General features: G+C 39.9%; 1 protein-coding gene and 1 pseudogene across 1 annotated transcript in view; both read right to left on the minus strand.

Moving 5' to 3' along the window:
• Positions 1 to 377: 377 nt before the first annotated feature.
• The window catches only part of COL6A6 (collagen type VI alpha 6 chain), a 105114-nt gene continuing 88761 nt past the window's right edge, over positions 378 to 16730 (minus strand). Inside the window, 3 exon segments of the mRNA XM_037845078.1 lie at positions 378 to 3384; positions 14003 to 14096; positions 15976 to 16647. Coding sequence (XP_037701006.1) covers positions 3186 to 3384; positions 14003 to 14096; positions 15976 to 16647 — 965 coding nt within the window. The 3' untranslated portion in view covers positions 378 to 3185.
• On the minus strand, positions 10618 to 12346 carry LOC119541293 (annotated as a pseudogene).

Consider the following 16730-nt stretch of genomic DNA (forward strand, 5'->3'; position numbering starts at 1 on the left):
AGAGTACAGGATGCTTGGAGGTTTCTCTCTTTTTTTTCCCTTGGAGTAAGGAAAATGTTCTTAAATTTTATGTGGTGCTGAACATACCACTAGTGGTGATACTGTGAGCTATTGATTGTATACCTTGAATGGATTGTATGGTGTGTGAATATATCTCAATAAAATTGCATTTAAAACAAAGAATGTTAACTTTTCAAAGATCAAAATTGGCCTTTCCCAGTAAGGTAAAAAACCCTTCAAGATAATAGATTAACATTTGTACACAGACCTAATTCTCTCTCCGCATTTAATTCTCATCCACTTGCAGAAGTATTTATTGTGTTCAAAATATTTTAGTTTGAAATTAGTTACATGAGTTTACAAAACAAAAAGTTGGATAATACAAATCTGGTAAATACACTACTCACTTAAGAAACACTCAAAAATAATTTTCTATAATCCTTTAACTAGATAATTCATTTATGGAATAATCATAGTTTATAATGCATATGTCTAGCTTCACGATTTGGTACGCTTAGCATTCAGATAAATAAACCACAAAACTATTGGAAAACACACGTCATTAGTAAAGGACAAATTTACGAGATGGACTTTGACTAGACCAGATTGCTTACAGGATCAGTAGAATCTGCAAGTCTAATGTTGGCATTGTCATGTTGCATCGCCTCTACTGTCCTTAAAGTCTTCCAAGAGCATATTTACAGGGTTTTGAGCAAATAAGATCAATTTAGAGTCTGCAGGTGCTAGGAAAAAACATTTTTGAGACATAAACTGGTATTCTGAGAATGGACTTCAGGCCTGGAACCATTAGATTGATAAAACGTGGGAAGTGCTGAGTTAAAAAATAGAGTGAGCTGACAGAGATATGATCATTTTCTCCCTTTATCTTCCTATCTCCCATCCCCTGCACCCTGCAGAAAAGAGAGATCATTTGGTTGAATTGTTACTTAATATTAAAATGTATGTCATGTTGAGTTGCATCTCTTTTTGGCCTCCATATTTTCTTTGATTTAACAAGTTTGATTCATAGCTCAGTATGATAATGGTATGCTGGTTCTTTAGTCAATTAATTTACATTTTTAAACCAAGAACCCTTATTGCTTATTTGTGTGATTCTTGGTTTAAATAGCATTTTATTTAATTTACTTTCAACTTTTTTTTTTTTGCTGCATCATACTTTTAGGAGAAAGAGGTAAATTGTGGAAAGTACTAATACTAGGACTTTGTTTTTAAAAAAAGAACTTTCTTATTTGCAGTTCACATTCTACAGCCACCTCACCTGTTAATGATTAGAAGGATGACCCAAAAATACTGAAATTATCTCAATCACCAAAGAAATATTTGTTTGGTGTACTTTACTTACCAATGCAAAAAAAAAAAAATTTAAAAAAGACCAATGCATTTTAAAGGTATTTCCAACAAGCAGAAGAAAGGGGTTTTTCCTTAATTCAATGTTAACCAGAAAAATTCCTTTTATTAAAATATCTCTTAAATATTGTTCACCAATTTCCTGTACTTGAAACACAAACTTTTTTAGAACTTCTGAGCACCACTTAAGATGAATGAAGAAACCTGATATGCTTTATTCTTCTCTGTTACCTGAGTATGAATATTTCATTTAACTCCCTGGAATCCTTGCTCCTCTGAAGCCGTTGGGAGCTGAGCTATATCTATGGAGTTGCCTGAGTATGGATGGCAGAAGTGGTTTAAAAAAAAATTATGGCAGATAGCTCTTCTTTCCCAGGTTTTATGAAAAGAGGTATAGAAAACAAAATCAGAATGCATCCACTGATCTGTAATATCAGTAACCATCTGTCCCCCATGCATCTAAGCAAGGTCTCCCTTTCTGCAGAGAGGGATGGTCTGCTGTAGCAGGGACATGGCTACCAACAATGGTGTCAGCTTTTAGAATTTTAGGTAAGGTCATAAATAATGCCATGTTGGGGTTTATTTGTTGGAAATATCAGTCCTTCATTAGATTATAGTTACGTAAACTCGATGGCAGTGAGGAAATTTGGAGCCATCATAGAATGCTACTAGAGGCTAGCAGGGTATTTTTTTTGTAAAACTTCCCTGCTCTAACTCTCTCTGATGAATTTTGCATCTCTGCATGTAGATTTGTATATTAAAGCAATGATTTTCTTACCTTTTCCAAACTCAGAACGTGTGCATTTAAGGCTCCTTCAGAGCTTCGAGAATCTTGTTTTAGTGCTGTTCACCATTGAAATAGTTACCAGATGGGTAAAAGTAACTCATAAGTTCACCTTTGACAAGTTGTGTCTTTACTCACCTTGTCTAAAGAAAATAGGTATTAGTAGAAAATAATAAATGAAGGAAAAGAAAAAATAAAAGTCCATGAAGATGGCCAGGCAGGAGGCTCTGTGATGAAGAAAGAACTTGCAGCTCAAGGGAAATAATCTTTGTTCTGGGGGAATTGAGTTTCTCAGTGAATTAAGGAGGATTTGGAGCTGGGGAAAATTACCCTCTGCTTCTCACCTATCTAACCAAACAATTCAGAGGTGAGAGGAAACTGTACAGCACAAGCCTATCTGAGGAGTAGTTAGTCCACACAAAGAGAAAGGTGTGTTTAAATGGAATAGTCGTGCAAAGTCAAATCTTCAAAAACATGATATTCAAACAGCATCCATTTCTAGGTAAATGTTTTGCAACCCAAAGTGCTTGAAAATACTTCTGGTTAAATAGATGAGCATTAAACAGTAGTAAATTGAGATGAGGGCTTGGTTTGCAGAAAATACTGGACAGAGACCTGTAATCAAAAGAACTAGCCTTTGTCCATGTATACACATGATTACACTATACAAAATTTACTTTCAAATCACCTTTCCATTAGACTTTTCAAAAACACTTCTTTCATTCTTCCATCTTCTAATAACAGTTCTTGAACATATCCATTTTAGACTGCTGGAATTGTCAGGGTTGATCAAATAAATGGGCAAAATATATCAATCCCAATAAGTGCAAGGGGTCAGGTTACTTGATAGTCTGTAACTTGTGGCTTGTTCGGCTCTCAAGAGTAGAGTTCCAGATAAAGGCAAATGTGTTCCCTGCCCCCGCCCTGCCCTCAAAAAAAGTGACCCAGAGTGCTAACAGTGGGCTTAGATTTAGCTACTAATTTAAGTCTTAAGTCCTACCTTGCTTCCTAAGTGAGCACTTTCTTTATCCTGTCACTTGGGAACAGTTTTTATCATCCTTCTCCCAGTTTTAAAGAAAGGGAATATGTTTCTGGTAAAATTTCTAAAATTTTGAACATCATCATCTCTGCTTCCTCTTGCTACTGTTGAAAGGTATTTTTTATCTTGAAAAAATATTGCCTTCTGTGATGCATCTTGTTTGAGGGCAGCTTTATGTGGTCCAGGAATAGAGCTATAGAAGCAAAGAAAAAGAGAAACATTATAAAAGATAAATGTCATTTTAACCTTAATAGATTCCATATTTCTGTCTTCTTTCCTAGGTGAAATGTTGCACCCATTTCCTTGTTGCATTTCTCCAGGGTAATTTTATTAATATTACTAAACTAGGGGTTTTGACTGGCCCATATATAAAGAAGCTGGCAAATGAGACAGCTTGTCAGAGTATGCAAAAGTATAATTTTAACAGCCAAGTTTCCTCTTCATGGAATGTGTTTCACCTACATCTTCATATGGTTGGCTCCTCTGATTATCCAGATTTGGGTTCAAATGTTACCTCATCAGAGACCAACAAATCTGAAGTATTTCCAGTTTCACTCCTACTCCCTCACACAATATGCTCTTATTTTCTTCCTAACACTTATTACTATCTAAATTTTTATATACTGGTAAATTTCTTTATACTATGTTCTTCACTATTCCATCTAGAAAGTAAGGAACTTAGAAGAGTGCTTAGCATGTAGTAGACAACAAGTATCTGTTTAATGAAAGCATTAATGAATGTCACTCCATCACTCCCTCTCTTTCTTTCCCTCCTTCCCTTCTTTCCATCTATCCACCCTCCCATCCATCCAAATACATACCATCTCTTCTATGGAAGGCACTGTGTACAGTAGAGGAAATAGAACTAGAGCCTAATCTGGCAGACACATAAAGAGTTTGACTGGGAAGTAGTGAGTAACACAGCAATACAGGAGAGCTGGAGTCAGACCTCAGAAAGCCTTGAATGCCAGGTTCAGAAACCAAGGAATCCTAGAAGCCAAGAAGTTCTAGCCTGTCCAATAAAACTTTCTGTGCTGATGGAAATGCCCTTTAATCTGCACTGTCCAGTATGGCAGCCACTAGCCACACGTGGCTGTTAAGTACTTGAAATGTGGCTAGTGTAACTGAGGAACTGAATGCTTAGTTTCTTATGATTTCAATTGATTTAAATTTAAATAACCACATGTAGCTAACAATATTGGCTAGTGCAGGAAGGGAGCCATTTCTGACTTCATTTTATAGGGACGTGGTAGAAGAGCTTCGGGTCTGAAAACATGCTCATATCCTGGCCCCTTCACTTACTAGCTGAGCAGCTCTTGGCAAATCACACAGCTAGCATGATCCTTGTTTCCTCAGGTGCAAAACAGAGATTTAAAAAAGCCATATCGTTGTGAGCAACAACCGAAACCCCCAGGCTAGTGACCATGGTTCTCTGTTGGCTACAGATGAGGAAAATGAGGTGCCTGGAGGTGAAGGCCAGTGGCAGAACCAGGACTGCAAACCAACTTTTCTGCAGCTGAGAGTCCAATGTTTTTATACAGGACACCAAGGATAACTATCAAGATAATTTGGAATAGGAAAGGAAATGATAAGTTTCATGCTATCAGAAGCACCTGAATATGGGTATAGAAACATAGAAGAGAGGTGGCCTGGAACAGGTTAGACAGTTAAGAAGGTATGAGGAGCCTGGTACATAGCAGGCTCTTCATATATATATATATTTGTAGCATGTGTGGGAGCTTGGTGTAATAAAAACAGAGAGATTTATCAATATTGATAAACCTCAGTAATTAGCTGAATTGGAATCAAGATAGGATTCAAGAAAACCCCAAAATGTGAAGACCAGGGGAACAGTGGCAATATTCATCTATGATCCACTTCTTCACATTTAGATTTTTCTGGTTTCTCCAGGTATAAAATATGACCTCTCTCCAAGTCCAACAGAAATAAATATTTTAAGAATGATTACAGTGTAAGGTACAGAATTAAACTAAAATTAAATTATTTCATTTCTCTCTCTCTCTCACACACACACACACACACACACACACACACACACACACACTTTTTCCTTCATTTATAAAGAAAGTGGTGTAGGAGGAATCAAAACAACAAAGAGAACAATGCCATTCATGTTACATAGACCCTGAAACCTCCATGCACTATGTACTTAATGTCTGGTCTTCTGAAATCCAAATCCCAAAGTATATCTCAGTTCACTTCCTCAGGGATAATCAGGGTTTTACAAAGTTGACCAACAAACTTATCCCAGTTACCAAGAACAACAGCCATGACTACATTTCAGCAAATACAATCTCTTCCCACATTTCCTCCTCAGCTTTGCTCTTCCCTGTATTTTCTTGTTAATTTCAAGACTTCAAATATTATGAACCTACATTCTCCAAAGTCATAATTGCATACAGAGAACATGGCTATAATAATACGGAGAGTATATTCTTCTGGGTCTGAAACATACTGTTTTAGTGGCTTGGGTTAATCTTATTTTCTATGATGGTCTCTCTCTTTTTTTCCCCCTTCCCACTGTATCCCCCCTTTTTTTTCTTTTATGGCAAACTTAGTTATCTTAATCTTTTTTCTTCCTCTGTCTTTAAGAAAAAGTTAAGTCAGTAACTGCTAGTATAACATTGCTATCTTTTCTTTTTCCCCTTAAGTATTTTTATTCTCAAAAGGGTTGACTATGTTAAATAGCATATCTCTTAATTCCTATTTTCCACTTTATCATACATAGGAGTGTGTATTTGATAAAAGTCATCTGATTGCCCAGTTTGGATATCATATGGGCTTTCTTTATCTTTCTCCTACGTTGTGTTGTTCACACACGTTGCAGATTGGTACCTCTCAACAATACATTGTCAAGAGAAAGAAACAGGTATGAAATACCATTCAGTTCATTTTGCATCTTATGTCTAGCTCCAATAAAACTTGCAGAAAGAAAAAATATAGTAAATGCTAGATAAAATGAGGTGGGTGGGGCTAATTACAGATTTCAGTTCTCTGTGATCAGATTCCTCCATTCATGCAGATAATCAGGAGTCACACGTGCTGCATTTAGTACCTAACTGGATGCACTGGAGTAGAAAATTCAGGCAAAATTGCTTCTATTTCCAGAATTCTTTTTATCTTGATACACATTTTGTGTGTCCAGAAAACACTTTGGGAAGCAGAATTACAACAGCTGTAACTATTCACATGTCATTGGTGAATGTGTCCATTTTAAAAATTCAGTTGTTCTGACTCTTGTCTGCCACCCACTTTAAAGTCTTGGCACAAGTGCTTCCCTGACTGGATAAAATAACAAGGTGGTGGTTTTCTGTCTTTTATTGTCTCTGAGTGGATCCAACACTTAGAAACAGCTGCCTGCCATCTCACCCTCACTGGCCATATGTCTTTTTGGTTGCTTGTAGTGTGAGTCAGTTCATTTCTTTTTCATCTGAGAAGAATCAGCTTCTGTATTTCTCAAAATCTCACAGCACAATGATCAAATTCTTATGCAAGTCATTCTGAGGATTTGGCAAGTCATCTTTATGGGCATGCCTCCCGCCTAGCAGGCATTCTCATTTCTGTCAATCCTGGGTGTTCATTTCTGTCTCACTTCTATAAAATGGCTCAAGCAGAGAGTTCGAGAAGCAGCTAGGTGTCTTGTTACCTTTTATTATAGTCTTGGGACACTTAGAGAGGGCCTGGGGATTCCCAGCCAAATACACGGAATGAGGGAGTTCATACACAATGGTATGAATTTTATGTCTCAATTCTTGATGCCCCAGCAATTTTCTGGCAATTGACCATTCCAGATACATACAAGAAGTATATCTAGGGTAATACGGAGAAGGGAGGAAGAAACTTCTCATCCAAAGAGTCCATGAATCCTCTCCTTACTCATACTGTCTTTCAAATAGAAAGCACAGTGGGGTTTCCCAAAATCCCTTTTAATTGTATAGGTTGGCTCCATCTTCTTTCCTTGCAGTCATGATCAACCACATAATTTGTGAGCCCAGCACAAAATGAAAATGTGGGGTCCCTAGTTCAAAAAGCAGGAAAAAAGCTTTTTCTTTCTTCCATGGTCTGTCTGTCTGTCTCTCTCTCTCTCAACTTGTCATGGAGTGTTTTATTGCCTATTTAATGCCCATCCCTGGGCATGGGTAGACTCGTGAAGCAGTGCAGACCCTCACAGATGCCAAGCGACCTTGCCCTATTACATGTGTGTTTGGGGCTTACCAGCTACTGGACCCCTCTTCCCACCAGCTCCCCGACTGATGCCTCCAGAATTTGATCCAGGCTTCTGTGTCCCACGGTCCCAAGCCACAGTAACCCCAAGAGTATTGTAACCTCTTCACTGGCAAGTTGTGCCAGTTTGGATGTATTATGTCCCCCAAAATGCCATTTTCTTGTATGCAATCTTGTGGGGACAGGCATATTAGTGTTGATTAGGTTGGAATATGGATTAAGCTGTTTCCATGGAGCTGTGACCTACCCAAGTGTGAGTGGCTCCTTTGATTAGGGTGTGACCTCTTGATTGAATGTTTCCATGGAAATGTGGCCCTGCCCATTCATGGTGGACCTTGATTAGTTCACTGGAGTCCTACAAAAAGAACTCACAAACAGAGGGACCTGAAAGCAACTGAGAGTGACATTTTGGAGAAGAGCTGCAGCTGAGAGACACATTTTGAAGACAGCTGTTGAAAGGGACACTTTGAAGAACTCACAGGAACTGAGACAGGAGCTGGAATACAACCTAGGATCAGCGGATGCCAGCCATGTGCCTTCCCGGCTAACAGACGTTTTCCGGATGCCATTGGCCTTCCTTCGGTGAAGGTAAACTTGTTGATGCATTACCTTGGACACTTTTATGGCCTTAAGACTGTAACTCTGTAACCCAATAAATTCCTTTTGTAACAGCCAATCCATTTCTGGTGTTTTGCAAAAGGGCAGCATTAACAAACTGGAACACAAGTGTTAGGTACCTGTATAGGGGTAGGCAAGAGGCTCACCTTCACGTAGTTACCTGCCAAGCTCACTGCCAGCATAGGCTGGGATGGCCGCTGACCTGCCAAGACTGTGATAAGAGTTCTCCAAGCCTCCCCATGTTTGTGCCCAGGCTCCTGCCAGGGCTGTAGCGGTGCCTGACTGTGGGAGTGGTTAGGGAGACTGAGTCCTGGGAAGGTGGTGAGGCAGGACCACCAGTGAACTGAGACTCTACGTACCAACACCCCTCCCACCCCCCAGCACATGCCTTATTGTCCCACTGTACTTCATTTACAAAACACAACTTCAAAGATAAAATGATTAATAGCGACCTCAGAGCATTAAACCCCAAGTGGGGGCCCTTCTGAGTGCTGGGCTCATTGCAAAGGTGCTGGTCTCCTGCCCATGAAGCCAGCCGCTTGCAGTACCCACCAAACCTGACTCGGTAGGAGCACCAAGATCCCTCTTCGCCAGCTTTAACACATCCTCCATACTAAAGACGTGAGCCTCGGCAGGAGTCACAAGGCTTGATGTCGCGCCTGTTTCACCTTCCAAACTTCCAGACATCCACAGCAGAGGGAGCTCTACTCTTCTCGGACTGACTTCGCAGGGCTATTTTAGGCTTGACTTCAGGAAGTATTTGCTGCTGGACAGTTCCCCAGCACTAATTCAAGGGGAGGAGAGAGATTCCAGGCAGAGCTTCTCAAAGGTTCTGGAGCTGGGATTTTGCCCCTGATCATCACATAGAAGTGCACACACTACACAATAAAATGTAAATGTGACTCCCAGGGGCTAGTGCACACTTCATTTTGGTCAGGGGCAGAGTATGTATGAGTGTGTTAGTACATGATTTACTACAATTACTTTCCTAACTACTTATTTCAATTATTAATTTTTAAAAATGTAGTATTTGTAACATGCAAAAGGATAGAGTTTATGTATTTCTGAAATATTTCAATCAATATATTATGAAGTCTAATAAACACCATTGAACCCACTGCCCAATTTAAGATCTAAAGTAGAATACCATTGTGTCTCCTTGTATGTTCCCCTATAATCCCATATCCCATCCTTCCCCTTTGAGTATCCTGAAATTTGTATGTATTTGTATTTAAGAAACAAAAACAAAAGCATGTGTAGTATCCATAGACAATATATGGTCTAGTCTAGCCTGTTCTGAGCTGTGTAAGAACTGGCTTCATACAGCACATGGTCTTCATTTGGCTTTTTCTTTCTCTTTCTACAGATTGTTCATTGTTGTTGCATGTAGCTATAGTTTGTTAAGATAAGGTAGCAACCTAAACAATTTTTCTTCTCGACTACCTTTCTTATTTTACATGAGACAACCCTGGGGTGGAAAGACATAGGACTTTTTTTGCATATATTTAACATTTTCCACTTATCTTTTTTCTTTTTATCCAAATAGAAGTAGAATGTTTTGGGCATGATCTTTTAGCACTCCAAACTGCTCAACAATGCATCTCTCCCCCTGTTCTTTCAAATGGGACTTAGTAACAAATGGACTTTGGCACATATCCAACTCTTGGTAACCATTTTATATATATACACTTATTCCATAGTTTTCCAAGCAACAAATTATGATAGTTAAATTCACTTGGAAGTAACCATCAGTTAATCTTGAAGTAAGGACTCTTTCACAACTCCTTTCTGTTAAATTCTACAAGCATATTCTTTTATTTGGAGGTAACGTAGAATTCTATTGTGAGTTACACATTTAAGCTGTTTAAATAAAAACCCACAGAAATTCTCACTTATACCAAGTAACTGGTTTACATGTCATTATATCTTCATCTCCAGAGGATATGAAACATTTTAGGGATTCATAGAAAAATAAATAACATGGTTGAAGAGGTCTAAGAAAATGCTGACTTTTGAAATTTCACTTATTTTCCTTGATGTTCTCTATCCTCCCCTTCCATGATAAATCACGCACAGAAAAATTCAAACTGAGGTTAAACTCAAAAAGAAATCTTCAAGTCAAACACTTTTTCCAAGAGAATTAGTGTTCCTGACTTCTCATTTTCTCAAATCCAGCAAAACATTTTCGGCAATTAATTGCAGAGTCTTAAGGTTTCACCCAGGGTGCTTCTATGTACCTGTTTCAACAGGGAAGCACAATTCTGCTTCTACTACATTTCCTAGTGGAAGGACTTATCACCAAAGGGCTAGGCCACATGTTCTGTGACGAGGAAGACAGAATTTAAAGTCTGGTATTCAATTATTAAATGTGCATAATATTTGGGTGTAATTGGCATTAAAGAATTCAGTAATGCCCATTGCAAATAACTTACCTTGATAGACTTGATAATGAAAATAAGTAGTTAACTTTAAAATAAAAAGAGCCACATATTTAATAACATATAAATATTTTGATAAGAATGAACTGATATGACCAAGGAGAATCTAGAAATTCTTGGGTTAATTATAACAACATGGTGATAGGCTTTTCAAGGTACTTTCTAAACTCAGCAAGCCACTGTGCTCCAACTGCTCCATCAACAACTGGATGATTTCACAAGCTAGTGTATCTGACATCATTATAACCATATCAAATCCTTTTTCATTAGCTGCTGGAACCAGTCTATCCTCTGAAGCACAAATTGTCAAAATACATGCTTGAGGTAGGTTAATAATAGCAGAGAAATTCTTAATTCCAATCATTCCTAAATTGGGATTGTAAAAGTGCCACCCTGGAATTCATGTAGCTATAGTTTAGCCTCTTGAGCTTTGGTTGCTAAAGAAACATCTTTCGCAGTGGTTTCCAGTCCTTTTATATGTGCATTAAATACAATAGGAGTTATAAGTCCTGCAGGAGCACTGACGGCAACACTGATATCAACAATGTGATTCTGTCTTACAACTGTGTCCAGCCAAGAAGAATTTGCTTCAGGAACTTTCAAACGTGCCAAAGCTGAAGATTTCATGAGACTTCATTGACAGAAATTTTGCTCTCCCTTCTAACATAAGTTGTTTCCATACCAATAAAACTTCTCCCATATTTACATCAATAGAAAGGTAATAATGAGGTATGGTTTGCTTAGACTGCATTAACCGCCGTGCAATAACTCAGCGAACGTTGCTGATTGGGGTATCAGTGAAGACACCTGTAGGAACTGGTGTCACTCCTGGACCTGGGAAAAGCACAGCAGCTGCGGGGCAAGAGCAGCTTTGAGAGGCACAAAAGAGTCCATGTCCTTCTTGGGCCCGTCCCTTTCACTTGTGCAAGGTCAATCCCTTTCTCTGCTGCCACTTTCTTTGCAAGAAGGCTAATAAACACCCTCCCCTTTGGTCCAGCAGAAGTAGCTGGGTGGGCGGCTAAAGGTGCAGAAGCTACAGGTTGGGGAGCTGGAGGAACAGTGGCCACCGGGGGTGGGGTAGGTGGTGGTGCTTGGGGTTTTAAATCAGTTACTTCAGTTGGCCTACAGTCAGCAAATGCTGGTATATCTGCCTCTTTTTCTACAATGATACAGAGTGGGGCTCCTAGAGACATCTCTTGTGCCTTCAGGGATCAAGATTTTTGCCAGGTAACCTTCCTGAACTTCAAAACTATAGTGGCCTTGTCAGTCTCTACTCTGCCAACAAGTCCCCTTCACTTAGCTTTTCAGCCACTTTTTTTTCCCATCTCTGAACTGTGCCCATGGTCATGGTGGGAGAAAGGGCATGTGAGGGGATATGAGCTACCAGGAGCCTGAGCAGAAGGTGTTGGAGGGAAGCAGCGGCAGCAGGGGTTGCTTGTAGGGGAGGTGCTGCAGAGAAATCCAATGTATAATTTTTTAAGGCCTCAATATCCTCTGGCTTTTCAACTGTAATAAGGATAACTGCTCCAACTGGAACATCTCTGGCACCTTCAGCAACAAGAATCTTTGCTATGTAACATTCTTCCAGGCTCTCAAACCCAACAGTGGCTTTATGTGTTTCAACTTCTACAATTAGATCACCCTCACTGATTTTTTTCCCTTTCCTTTTTACCCCCAACAGGCTATGGTACCGGCCAGCATTGTGGGAGAAAGCGAGGGCAATGGAACCTTCCAATGCAGCGGAAGACTGCAACAGCAGCGGCCGGGCAACGCCAAAAGCTGCGGCAGGAGGCGGTTCAGCGCTGTGGCCTAAGAGCTGGGGCTCCAGCCGCAAAGTGCGGGGACCCCACCATACCCTGTAATCGGCACTGTTGAAATGGGCTGGGGTCTGGCCAAACCGTGGGGTCATGCAGAGAGCTTTGGGTCCCTCTGGCAAGGCCGTGCACCAAGCCCGGAATCCCACCCTTGGAGCCACATGCTGGGCCCGTCATGCACAGAGATCCACATAATGCACATACCCTGAGACCCCAAACCCAACGCCGTCTCCAGAGTCATCCACTGAATTTTAAAAAGTTATTTTTTATTTTGGAAATTGTCAATTCACAGAAAATTGGAAAAAACAGAACCATGAATAACTATACTCTCCACCTAGATTTTCCAATTGTTACCATCTTGTATGCATGTATAGATATGTGCGCGCGCGCACACACACACACACACACACACACACCACCCTATTTCCCTTTAGGAAAACCACTTGAAAGTAGATTGAAGTCATCATACATGTTATTCATAAATATTTCAGCATGCCTCTTTCGAGAACAAAGATATTCTCTTACACAACCATGATACTATTCCTACACACAAGAAAGTCAACATGAATTCAATAATATCATCCAACATGTCCCCAGTTGTCCTGAAAATGTCATCTATGGCAGCTCTTATTTTTTCCTCTAATCTAGGATCCAATCAAAGTTCACACAACTACATTTGGCTAAGTCTCATTAGTCTCCCCCATTCTAGAACAGCACTCCACCATCCCTTGAAACCTATGAAGAGTAGAGGCTAGTTGTCCTGAAGGGCATTCCACATTCTGGTATTGTCCAACTGTTGCCTCATTATTAGACTCGGGTCAAACATCTCCAGCAGGAACTTCACACAGGTGATGATCCTGCTGCATCACAACATAGCACATAATACCAGTACTTAAAGGAGGTGCCACCAGATAGCGCCATGTAAAGACACATTTTCACATTTCCCTCTTTGTAATTAATAAGTAATTTGTGATTGTGTAAATAGACAGTTCCCCAACCTCCTTTCATCTACTGTTTTTAGCATCCCTTAAAGATCCTTGTCTGGCTCAGTTATTACAATGGGGATTACATCAGTGATTTTCTAATTCTCCCATTCGTTCTACATTTATTAGCTGGCATTCTTCCATATAGAAGAACCACCCCCCCCCCACCTTTTTTGGTATCTTTATGGATGTAAAAATTCAATATGTTATAATCCATTATCATCATTATTTTTTCCTATGTTCAAAATACCCAAATCAGGCCAGTGGGAGTCTTTTCAAGATAGCCCCTCTGTCCTTTTGACATGACAGTTTTTTACTACTTTCTTGCCTTCTGGCACAAGAAAAGTTCCAGGTTCACAATGTACTTTCCCTGATGCAACCTAGAATTTGGTATTTCTCCAAAAATCCCTGGTTCATTTTAGTGGGGAATGGTATTTAGAAAACAAGATCTGGCCATTGGGTATGCTCGTGGCCTCTTGGGTGTCCCACGAGTGTTTTTCCATCTTAAAAAAATTCTATTTGGTTGTTTTTCAGATAAACATGGTCATTTTTATTGCATCTTGTAACCTCAAATTATATTTTAATATCATGCAGCAAGAGATTTTGCCTGAATAGGATGGAAGAAGAAGAAGAAAAGGAAAAGGAACAAAGATAAAAGAGGCAGAGAAGGAAGGTGGGGGGCACATACATCAATACTATCAAGCAGATAATACCTTTGTAACTGTCGTGGGGGCTGCCTTGGATCTGAAGGAGTGAATCTGTTGCATTTTGTTCTGAAATTTACTGGTGGATATTTGTTGATTGCACCTAGGAAGAGAAAAGTCTGTGATGAGTCTTATTCACAGCAGTCGACGTTACTCAAATCTGTTCCCTACACAAAGAATCACTTCACTCTTTTTAACATCCAGAAAGAGATGCCAACTATGTGGCCATATGAGATGAAAGCAGATTTCCCAGAGGAATCTTTAGATTTGGGTTTAGAAAATACCTCTCTGCCGAATTTGTAGGTGGAGAATTCCACTAACTTTTCAGAAAGATGCCCTTAGCCGTTAAAGTTATGGTCAAACATTAAAGGAGATGTAGTGAACCAGTCCTAAGAGTCTGGCCTGTAGTTGAAGTGAACTGATCAGAATATTTATTTTTCATTGGCTTCTTTGCAATATCAGAATGCAAAGAAAAAATATTTCCTTTATGGTCTTAGGATCACTGACAACAACAGTAACAACAGCGCTATCTTGGGTTTGATTTGTTGGTGGCTCATTTCATTTGGAAGTGTAAGAGATTGACGTGGTCCACATAAATTAATTCTTCATAATAATGAAACACCATGAACCACCACCAAGAATTTGGGGTGGGGGGTGGGGGGCGGGTGGGAAGGGAATTCCATCTTAAACTTCCTTCAACTTCTTGTCTCATAGGACTGTTATTTTACAAGTTTCTCAAAGTCTTTCAAGGTGTTCTTTTGTTTTACTCCTACAAATGCTTTCTGATTATTCCTTCAGAATGACTTCTAGCCCTGTTTTTTTTCCCCTCCTTTTTCTCTAGTTCCTCTTTCTGGTTCCTATTTCAGAATACATCCAATAAGTTTCATTCTGAGAGTATATTGCTCCTATATCAGTGTTTCTCAAACCTTAATATGCATATGAATCATCTAGGGATCGTATTAAAATGCCAATTCTGGTTCAGAATGGCTGGGGTGGGGCCTGAGATTGTGCATTTCTAACAAGCTCTCGAAGGATACTGATACTGCTCATCTGAGGCTCACAGTTGAAGCAGCCGAGGACTAGCAGACACATGGCTCCATCAACTATTTCCTAGGCTCCCCAGGCTGACTGGTCCATGTCTCTGCAGCCTTGACTAGTCTCACCGCATCATGTCAGTGACATGCAATGGCCTCTCACTTGAGTTATACCGGGTGCTCTGTTGCCTGAGTGTTCACTTTTCTTTATCTGAACCCCAATGGCTTATTCACCATGAAAATGTTCAGAAATCCTGCCCTGTGCTTTTTGACCCTCAGAGTCAATTCAGGTCATGGCTTCTTTTTATTCATCTTGTTGAATTAAGAATGGTTTCCATACTTTCAATGCAAGGTCAATCCAAGAAGCCCACGTTTCTTTTTATGGGCACTGGTTACACTAATTACTGGCATCAAAAAATTCATTAATGACACAGAGAAAGTTTTGCAAGGGTGTATCTTTCATTCTGACAGGTAAAATAGTATCTCCTAATATTTCAAACACTGCCTCTGGAACTTGTGAAAGCAAAGCCAAGAATTGTTTACTTTAAATTTTCTTTGGCTCTTTTTTGGTGTGTTAACTGATCAAACTTTCCATCAAAGGCAGCACGCTAATGTTACATGGCAAGGGTTTCTACTTTGCAGCTAAAGTCCAGGCTATGACCTCACACCCCCAGACTACACTGCTCCATGCAGCCAGATGTGTGAGCAGCTGCTTGTTTTGATTCTCTATAGTAACCACAGGCATAAAAAAAGATGAGCCAGAACATTAAATTCTTAGGAATCAGAGCCCTCCACTGCCCATTATAACATATGTTCTTTTTCTGACCCTATGATGCCCTTAAAGACAGAGAATAGGTTTCCAAGAATCTATGTCAGCTCATCAATCCTTTTTTTGGGAAAAGCAAATATATTCTTAACGTGCAGGAAAGACCAGATTTTATGACTTACGCCTGACTGAATTTATAAAGGACTTCGTAAACTTCACACTGTATCTGTGGTCAGGCTTATGAATTCGGCCAAGCTGAATCAAGTGGTGTTCCAAAGGGTGGCTGGCTAGATCTTCTAGTTCCTTGTCATTCCAAGTAGGGCCAAGGGAAAACACAAATAGCGCATAACCTTGGCATTTGGCTCGTAAGGATTCTTTCTTTAAGGTTTCCTTATCCAAATAGCTGGTTTCCCCAGCAGATATCACAAATATGACTTTGTTTCTTCTCAGATTGGGTGTACTTAAAAAGACATTGTCCAGAATCCACTGTAAAGCGTGGCCAATAAAAGCATCTCCATTTAGTTGTTGAACGGATTCTTTCATGTGCCTCTTCATGAGGCGTTTACTGCTGTAGGTGGTAAGGTTGAACTCGGTTCTAACGGGACTCTTCTGAGTGTAGGGTTGGAAGTCAGGGGGAGCATGGCTCAATAGGGCCACCCTGTCTCCAGTGACAGAGGTCATGGGTTCTGGGGTGATTTCAAAGTGATCTAACAGTGCTCCCAGGAAGTCTCTTATGTCTTCAAATTCGGCACGTCCCACGTTCCGAGAGCCATCCAGAAGGAAAGCAGCGTCCACGTAAGACTGCAGAGGGGATGGTTTGGCTTGATCACAAGAAGCATCCGGCTTGCAAATGTCTGCAAAACAGAAGTCACTTAGGGTTACTAAACAGAAACGGACAGGAAAGGAAAGATAGTCTCTTAGATATTTTGACATTTGT

This window comes from Choloepus didactylus, chromosome 1, assembly GCF_015220235.1.
Source record: "Choloepus didactylus isolate mChoDid1 chromosome 1, mChoDid1.pri, whole genome shotgun sequence".
Lineage (NCBI taxonomy): Eukaryota > Metazoa > Chordata > Mammalia > Pilosa > Megalonychidae > Choloepus > Choloepus didactylus.